Source organism: Nanorana parkeri, unplaced genomic scaffold, assembly GCF_000935625.1.
Source record: "Nanorana parkeri isolate BGI_ZX_2015 unplaced genomic scaffold, ASM93562v1 scaffold1776, whole genome shotgun sequence".
In the NCBI taxonomy this organism is placed as follows: Eukaryota; Metazoa; Chordata; class Amphibia; order Anura; family Dicroglossidae; genus Nanorana; species Nanorana parkeri.
In genome coordinates, this window is record NW_017308044.1 from 85,443 (window position 1) to 94,935 (window position 9,493).

The 9,493-nt window shown below is 43.4% G+C and overlaps 1 protein-coding gene across 1 annotated transcript in view; it reads left to right on the top strand.

Annotated features, from left to right (window-relative positions):
* Positions 1-222: 222 nt before the first annotated feature.
* ANKZF1 (ankyrin repeat and zinc finger domain containing 1) overlaps positions 223-9,493 on the top strand; it is a 13,766-nt gene continuing 4,495 nt past the window's right edge. Inside the window, exons 1-10 of the mRNA XM_018571534.1 lie at positions 223-230; positions 654-768; positions 1,761-1,863; positions 1,975-2,162; positions 2,237-2,352; positions 2,646-2,799; positions 4,080-4,299; positions 5,367-5,453; positions 8,218-8,361; positions 9,213-9,338. Of these exons, the coding sequence (XP_018427036.1) occupies positions 223-230; positions 654-768; positions 1,761-1,863; positions 1,975-2,162; positions 2,237-2,352; positions 2,646-2,799; positions 4,080-4,299; positions 5,367-5,453; positions 8,218-8,361; positions 9,213-9,338 (1,261 nt within the window). The remainder of the gene's footprint in view (positions 231-653; positions 769-1,760; positions 1,864-1,974; positions 2,163-2,236; positions 2,353-2,645; positions 2,800-4,079; positions 4,300-5,366; positions 5,454-8,217; positions 8,362-9,212; positions 9,339-9,493) is intronic.

Below are 9,493 nucleotides of genomic sequence, written 5' to 3' on the forward strand. Positions count from 1 at the left end.
GTAGAAGATAAACAGAAGCTCCCAGGTAAGAATCAAGCTGGAAAATGTAGACAGACCTATGTATGGATGTATCTGAAGAAATAACTGTCTGTGTTGCTCAGAGCAGCAGCATCCTTTCTACCTGTTCCTTGGATATATGAATATATAGCAGGGTCCTTCAATCTTCATTCTGTCTGGTGACATCACGGGTGCTTCCTTTTTTCCTCCCTCCTGGATTGAGTGATGCATATGTAATGAGGGGTGAACACTGCTCCGCCCAAGAATACACTGTGCCGCCAGGGGTTGTATCCATGACAGCATGGGCACACAGGAAGTGGTTTAGATAATGCTGGCCACCATTTAACTGGGAAGAGGGACCGGCATTGGACTTTAACCCCTTCGTGACTGACGACGTACAGTGTACGTCGCCAGAAGAGTTAAAATACTTAAAGGAGAACTATGGGGTTAAGGCTTTTCCCCATAGTTCTCCTTAGGGTAACGGGAGGACACAAACTAGCATCCTCCCGTCACCCTAGGCTCAGTATACCGCGAGCTGTAGCTCGCGGTATACTGAGATGCCGCAGTATACCGCGAGCTGCTGCTCAGCTTTACGCGTAAAGCTGCTCAGCTTTACGTTGTGACGCCTTGTATACCTGACTTTTTTTTACATATAGTTATAATTTTCATCCAGGAAGAAATAGTCAAAGTGGAGGGTCCAGTGTCCCGGAAATTTCCGATCGGATGAGCTGCACCACCTGTCAGTGCACATTTGACAGCAGAGAGGAACAAGTAAGTGTTATTTGTATTTCTTTCAGAAGATGCGTGTTTGGATGTCTGTTTTAATTCCATCCCTAGCTGTGAGGTATAGCAAGAGCTATTTGATACAGTTACCTCCAACTAGCAAACTGTCTGAGAGAGGCACATCCCTTCACAATTTCTGCTGCCTATCCAATCAGATATTTCTTTCCTGCGCCATACTGCATTGGAGGATTGTCTGGTTGGTTGTTATGGGCAATATAGGCTATAGATGGTTCTTCCGCTATAGCTGCATCCAGGCAACTAACATTTTCACAAGGCAGTCAACAGTGACAAGCCTCAAGTTTCTTACAGTATAGGTTTCCCTTAAAGTGTATAAATAGTCAGAACTTTTTATAGAGTAGGGAAGGGTTAGAACCCCTCTAGGTTTGTTTCTTTGTTTGTTTGAGGAGGTGGCCGGGGAAGTGGTAGCAGAAAGATGTGGGTAGGGACTGGGGTCAGCAAACCCTGCAAAGTCCCGCTCTAACAGAGCTCCTGTATTAACAAGCCGTCGGTTTTGTTTCACACGTATACAGTAGCGCTGTCGGAGGTCCTGCAACAGGGTAGGACTTAACTGTCATTTGGACAGCTGATTTATGGCAACTTCACAAAGTTCTGGTTTTCTGAAGGAGCTGGCACTCATTGTGTAGTTCCTTGTACTCCACAGCTGAACTGAGGTGCGAGCACAGAGGGCTGCACACTGAGCACTTGACGGCTGCATGTGGCCCCCTGGCCGCGTGTTATGCCCCAGGGGTGTAGAGCAATGCAGCGGTGGTGGTGTGTGCAAGCCCTGCTGACTCAGATGTGCATTGTGATAAAAAGCTATAAAGCACAAACATTGTGCAGCACTGCAAAAATGTGTGTATTCAGTGAGCAAAAAGAACTGCTACTATATGCATATATGTTTACAGACTGTACAAAGAAAATAGGTTTTTACACAGAGAAAAGGTTATTCTCACTAGAAGATTATATATTTTCTTTTACAGAAAGAACATTACACATTGGACTGGCATCGCTTTAACCTAAAACGTAGAATCAAGGGGGCAGGTGCTCTGAGCGAGGAGGATTTCCAGGACAAGACGCAGGCAGGTGAGAGAGATGGTGGACATGACAAGCAGCAGGGGGATGGGTTAGAATACAAGATACAGATGAAAGGTGACAAGGATTGTGGTAAGCGGTCTGTTTTTTGCTTCCTTGCAGGGGATCTGTCCAGTATTTCTGGCTCAGATTTGGACAGCTCAGATGAAGATGATTCAGTAACCTCAACTGAGCTGATTGTGGAGTCCTCTCTGGACTTGGGTTATCCAAACCGCTCCCCAAGAGTTCTGTTCAGGAATGGGCAGGGGAAGCTGCTGTCCGTGTACCGCTGTGTGTTGGGAGTAACAAAGGTAAGTCCATAGTGATCACTCTACATTGTCAGGTTGACACTATTCAGGTATTGATGGCAAGTTGTGTATTTCAGGACATGGAAGTGAGCCCAGGACAGCTACTGAGTTTCGTAAAGAGCCTACAGGACCGGCCAACCATGGTCATTCTTATGGCTGGGGGAGGACATTTTGCTGGCGCAGTATTTAAGGGGTCAGGTTATATATCCATTCTTCTTTTTCTTTTTGTATTTTCTCTTAAAGAGTAGCAAAACTTTTTTGTTGTATTTTGATCAAAATATGTAAGTTCGCCACTCGCGCCGAGGTTCCGCATGTCTTGTGAGTGAAGAACCTTAAAGCTTTGAAAGATAAAAAAAACATATGCTTTGAATGGCTAACTTGAGAATCGAGGCTTGTGCTCTCAGGTTGTATCATGTCTGGCATGTCCTCCATAATCCTTCTTTTTTCTTCATGTCCCATTCTGTTCCTTTTCTCTTCCTTATACAGAAAGGAGGTGTTGAAACACAAGACTTTCCATCGTTACACAGTGCGAGCAAAAAGGGGAACTTCTCAAGCCCTGCATGATGCCCAGAACCGCAGTCACATGGCCAAGTCTGCCGGGGCAGCTCTGAGACGATACAACCAGGCGGCACTAATGGCAGTAAGGAATATACTTCATGCAAATATGATACAATTTATAAGGTTCTATTAAAAGGTCAGCTCACCCAAAACTGATGGTGGAGCCTGGTGAGTTGTCATCCTCCTGGCTCCTGATATGTCTTGGATGTTCCAACACTGAGATCTCCCTGCCATAATTATGACTTCTGTCCTGTCCTGTTCACATGGGAGTTTTGTCTGTCCCATCTGCTTTTGTGTGCACAGCTCCTACTGATACATTATTCATGCTTTAAACAAAATCCAGCAGGAATGGTAGGATCCCTCATAAAGGGTACAGTAGGTGTGCAGACCCAGAAACTCAGTGCAGTGATGATGGAGACCCCTCGTAATGGGCACAACATGTGTTCAGAGCAGGTATGGTCAGAGCCTCTCATAATGGGCACAGCAGGTGTGTAGATCCAAGAACTCTGCTCAGGGATGGCGTAAGCCCCTCAAAATGGACACAGCAGGTGTGCAGACCCGGGACCTCGGCACAGGAGTCTCGCCAATACTGTCTCTGAGAAATGAAAGAAACCTTAACTTTCCAGTGTACACACACACACACAATTTTTGAATAAATGTAGCCGCTTTTTTTTTTTTTTCTAAATCAGATAGTTTTTTATTGAACATTTTTAGTCAAAAATCCTTACATAAAACAAATTTCAGAGCATTGCAAAGACACAGTAAAGTAAAATAAATGAAAACAGACCAAAGTAAAACCAAAAAATAAAATAATACAGAGGCGTACATACATCAACACCACAGTGAGCTGTCCGCAAAGAAACCTTCCTTTTACAGCTTAGTCACCCAGATAGCAATCCAGCTCGTTCACACAGATGACACTACATAGTCGGCCCAATCCCAGTATCTCAACATATACAGCCCTTAGCCTCAAGAAAAAAAAAGGGGGGGGGAAGAGAGGAGGAAACCCACTTCCGCACCACCAACCTGGACGCAGTAAACAAGGCCCTTTTTATAGCAATCGATGTGTGCCCAACATTTATAAAAACTATACTCCTCTTTAGTTCGATGCTGTCCCCGGCAGAAAGTCCTCTCCTTCAGTAGATTGGCTGTCATTCCACCCAGAAGAAGACAGCAATGTCACATTTCAAAGTGTGCCAAAGGCACATGGAGGCAGCCCTTGGTGTGCCTTTGCTTTTCCCAGTTCTCACAAATGCCCTTCTTTTCTCACATGGTACTGCAATATTGACAACCATATATTGTTCATGTATGTCAGCTGTCTTCTGTAGATTGTTCAGCACATCATTTTGTGTTCCGCACCAGGAAATAAACCAGGTGTTGCAGAACTGGACAGAAGACATCGGTGAGGCTCGTGGAATCTTCCTGCGTGCTCCTCGCTCTGACAAGACCCTTTTCTTGGGACGGAACTCCCCTATCCAGAAGAAGGATCCTCGGGTCTATAGCATTCCCTTCTGCACTAGGAGGGCCACCTTCCGAGAGATCCAACATGTGCACACACTTCTCTTTACACTGCAGGTACACGGTAAGAGCAAGAGGTGGAGCTGATTGTAGATGTAACATATGAAGAGTATCTAAGCCCAAAGAACAATGTTATATATTGCAGCTTACCACTCCTTGAATGTGACGGCTGCATTTGTTTTCTTTTTGTTCAGACTAAGAACACTGTCAGCAAGTCCAGAAATAATCTGTTGATCTTGCCATCATGCCATAACTGGCATAGAGATCATATGATCAGGAACCATTTTTATTGGTCCTGATTAGAGTATCCCAACTGTCAGTATCCACTCGGATTGTCAGCCAGCACCTGTACAAAGTGTCGGCTGTGGGCTCTCAAAGGGGCATGTTTATTAACATAGTCCTAGCACAGGGCATCATGCAGGGGAATGTTAATAAACTGATCGCAAGCAAGAAGGGGATACTCTGGTGACCGAGTTGCTTTAAACTACCGTGTTTCCCCGAAAATAAGACGCTGTCTTATTTTATTTTTTTTGGCTCAAAAAAACACACTAGGTCTTATTTTTGGGGTAGGTCTTATTTTTTTTTTTATGTACAACAATCCACACTTATTCATGTAGAAACGTCTACATGTATTCGTGTACAAAAATATGGTGATAAGGGCAATCGGGTGTCCTACCTTTCCAAGAGCAATTTGTTAACCAATCGCTGGCCAGAATGAGCAAAGCGCACTTTCACTATGGATTCCTCACAGGCAGAGGGCATTTGGTATCACTCCGCCTGTGACAGGAGCCGGCACTATAGAGGCGGCATCGGCTTATGCGGCTTTGCTCCCTCCGCTGCCGCCTCGCTTCCTCTAGCGCTGGCTTCATTGGCGCCGCTGATTCTCTAATGCCTCTTCCGGGGCTCTTCATGTTCCCCCCCTTATGCCACCACCGGCCCTAGGAATGGTTACAACTAGGTTTTATTTTCGGGGTAGGTCTTATTTTCGGGGAAACAGGGTATTTAAAACAAGTATTTACCTTTTGTCTTCTAGTCACAAGAGATTTGTGTTCTTCATACCTGTAGTATCTGAGAAGAAGCTTCACACCGTGTCATCACGCCTGTAATCATTCACTCTCTCTGATTATGCAGACAAAATAGTACCGGTCACGGGCACACGCGGGAGGCCTGTCAGATCCAGAAGACCCAGACGGACAGAGAACCAGGAAGAGATCATTGGTAATAACTTAGAAGTGACGTACGTTTAAGAGGCATGGTATATTAAACCTGTTATTTTAGATGGAGACATTATGACACTAGTTTTAAAAGTGAATTATAGTCTAAAAAAAAAAAAAAAAACCTCTTTTAAAAAAGATATATAAAAAAAAAACCACATCTGTAAACGTTTTGTGCGGAAACTTTTTTCTGTAGAGTTTTTGTCAAGATGTTTCCCACTGTCCACAAACCCTGCTGTTTGTAAACCTAGAACAATTTACATATAAGCTCCAAGCAAATCTCTAAATAGAATTTATATTTAACATTGATATACATATACCAAATTGTTTAACTTGCAAAAGGATCTGCAATTCTCTTCAGCCATTCTCCTGAGGCAGGGCCCCCCTCCAACAGCAATGTCCCTGACCTCCATGCAGTTTAGCAGTACAGCCTGGTCAGGGACCCTCCCCAGCCTGTGATTGTACAGTGAGCAGCTGCACATTGATTATTAATACTATTATTTAGGGATGCACCGATATATTGGCCGCCGAAACATATCGGCCAAAAATGGCACTTTTGGCATAATGCAGAAAGAGCCATGTTTCGGCCGATACATCGGCGCATCCCTGGTTTCTTTCCTCCCCGCTGGGCTCTGCTCTGTGTTCCAGCAGGGAGAAAAGAAAGTGACAGCCGGCCGAGCGCTGCAGGACGAGAGCGCTGTGAGCGGCCGGCATCTCTCCTCCTACACCGCTCAGCTGCCTATAACAGTCTGGCAGAGCTGTGTGGGGGCGGAGACAGCACTGTCACAGGAGGCTGGGCTTTCCTCTCTACACCACTCAGCCTCCCGTGACAGCGTGTCAGAGAGAAAAGCAATGTACACACACTCAGTGATCAGTGATCGCTGAGTGTGTGTACATCATTGAGAATATGGTATGTTAACTATATCCTCAATTATGAATGAATGGGAAGTGATCTACATCACCCCCATTCATTCATAGTTGTAGTTATAGTAAACAAACAATGTTCTCATGTTATCAATGAACAGGAACACTCATAGAGGATTCCTGTTCATTGATAACAGGGGACACAGAAAAAGAGATTGAGGACTTTGTGTTCTCAATCTCTTTTTCCATTTTAAAAGGGAAATATCAGGGGTCAGACCCCTGATATTTCCCCGAAGCCCCTAAAAGTAGAGTAAAAAAATAAAACTATTTAATACAAAATGAATAAATAAATATAAAAAAATGAAAACGTTTATAAAAAATTATTTGAAAAAACATTTTCGGTTTCGGCCTGACATTTTTTAAAATTTTGGTTTCGTTTCGGTTTAAAAATTTCCATTTCGATGCACCTCTACTATTATTTATTTATTATTATTATTATTATTATTACAGGTATTTATATGGCGCCAACAATTTATTACATAGCTACACATTCACATCAGCCCCTGCCCTCGAGGAGCTTACAATCTAAGGTCCCTATCTCACATTCATGGATACCGGGCTGATTTAGACAGGAGCCAAATAACCTCCCATCATGTCTTTGGAGTGTGGGAAGAATCCAGAGTACCCGGAGGAATTCCACATAAGCAAAGGGAGGACATTCAAACTTCTTGCAGATTGTGTCTTGATTAGGATTATTATTTTATGCAGAAGTTATAGTGTCAAAAGTCTCCGCAACGCTGTTCAAAATAAAGCTAGACAGTACAGTTACACTGCAATGCAAGATAAGAAGATAGATGCAACTTGGATAGATCTAAAGCATTAATATGGTCATCAGTTTCTCTCTTCTTCTATAACAATGTTCACAGCATTAGACTGACAGCAGTATTTGGAACAATAGGTCCCTGACTGTCTGAGAGTGCCCTCTCTTCTCCTCCCAGTCTGAGTACTGCTGTGCAGAGAATTACAGGAGACTGATTTAGGTCAGTTTCAGCTACTTGTGTATATGAAAATGTACACATCACTTTTTTTATGGTCCTCAGGACAGAAATGTGGGACCTCTGCAATGGGGAAATGTCCATGAATCCTGTAGCACCCCATACCGGAAATCCCAATGAGTTTTATGGGTGCTCGAAATGACCGCGGATTGCGCCACACACAATAGAACTTTAAATAGCGATGTCATCAGCACGACAAAGTCCCAAGACAGTGCAAATCCATTTATTGATGTCACTCAGAATGTCAAGCGCTTTCGGGCAACACAGGGTCCCCTTCATCATGTCTACTTTGAGCCTGATGAAGGGGACCCTGTGTGGCCCCCGAAAGCGCTTGACATTCTGAGTGACATCTATCAATAAATGGATTTGCACTTACTTGGACTTTGTCATGCTGGTGTGCTGATGACATCGCTATTTAAAGCTCTGCAATGGGGACACACACCTAAAGAAAGAACTAAATTTAGCAGAATGGAGTAGAGTTACATTCAGAACAGGAAGTGAGAATTCTATGCGATGGGGACACACCAATCAAGCACTATATTTAGAATAGAGTAGGGTTAACTCCCGAACAGGAAGTGAGGAATTTCTGCTATGGGGACACACTAATAAAAGCACTACATTCAGAAGAATGGAGTGGCATTAAATACAGAACAGGAAGTGAGGCAACATCTCCCCTCCCTTAAAGCAACACAGACATCATTGGAAATATGACAAAGGTTCTAAGCTTTCCCCAATTTATCCCAAAAAAACGTTTTTTGTTTGGAGTTGAACATTGAGTGTCAACATAAGGAATGGTTACTATGTAGTCTTCCCTTCATATCCATTATAACCCTTTTATGTTAACATTAGATACCCCTGAGCTGTCAGAGGAAGACGATCCAGTGCTTGAAGAATTTGTGGAAGAAGAGCTAACGATCAGCACACTGGATCTCCGGGAACATGAAGTGCAGCCGAGAAGAAAAAGGAAAAAGAAGAAGAAAAAAGACGTATCAGGTGACTGTGCTGAGACATGGCAATAAAGAAGAACTCCACTCGGAATGATTACCAAAAATCCTCTTTTATGTTCTGTTCCCTAAGTAAATACTCCATAATGTTCTGCAGAGCATCTCGGCATCAATATCAAAAATATAAATGCAGAATATATCTAAAATTATGAGCCATTTTAAATTCTTTGCTGTAGTTTAAAGATGAACTCCAGTCAAAACAGCTCAATGCACAGAAATAATACATATAAATGAGTTGTGTTACCTGCCAAATGATGTGTATTTTGCCTATCCAGTCCTGAGATTTACACAGCTCAGCCACACAGCATAACCCCGTCTGGCTGGGCAGGATACCTGATTTTTCTCTACTGTAGTTAAGTAATACCACTGGGCCTTGTCCTGCCACCAGCCTGTGACTGGGCTGTAGAAGAAACAGCAGACTGAGCTCATCTCATTGTCACTCTGTTCTCTTATCCTGCTCAGCTCTCATCCGAACTTTCAAGCTCTCCAATGGCTGGTGTCATAGCTGATCACATGTACAGCACCATGGCAGCTGCATTCCAAATAGAGGCTAAGGTGGCAATTCCTTGGCTATAAGGGATAGGAGGTTGTAGTTCCTCTTTTAAAATGTTCACATGAATCAAATAACGTTCCATTTTTTTAGGTGCCTATTTCACACCGTAAATTTGTGCTGCTCTGAGCTCCACCAGGGCACCCGAAACGTTGGCACAGATGATGGTTTTGGACTACCCTGTTAATTTTAGGGGTTTGATCTCATTCGAGACTGCAAGCAGGAAGCACATTCTAGATATGGTATAATATGACATCACACAAAATAATATATTGTGATTTCTCCCATAGAGTCTGCGGTTGCCCAGGATGAGGCTGAATTAGGTTCTATATCTCAGAGGCAAATAGATCATTCCACTGATGATTATGTGGGTGAAGAGTTGGCCATTCAGGAGCCACCATTATCGGCACTGGAAGGTAAGAACATAAACATTCCTAATGAGAACCTGATCAATAAAAGAGCAATTCTATTTCAGTGTCTGGTAGATGCTGGAGAGTGAAACCATCCAGCAGTCTCTTCTATCTCTCGGGGACTTTATTGGGGAGATCTTTGCACTGTATCCCTACGTTTC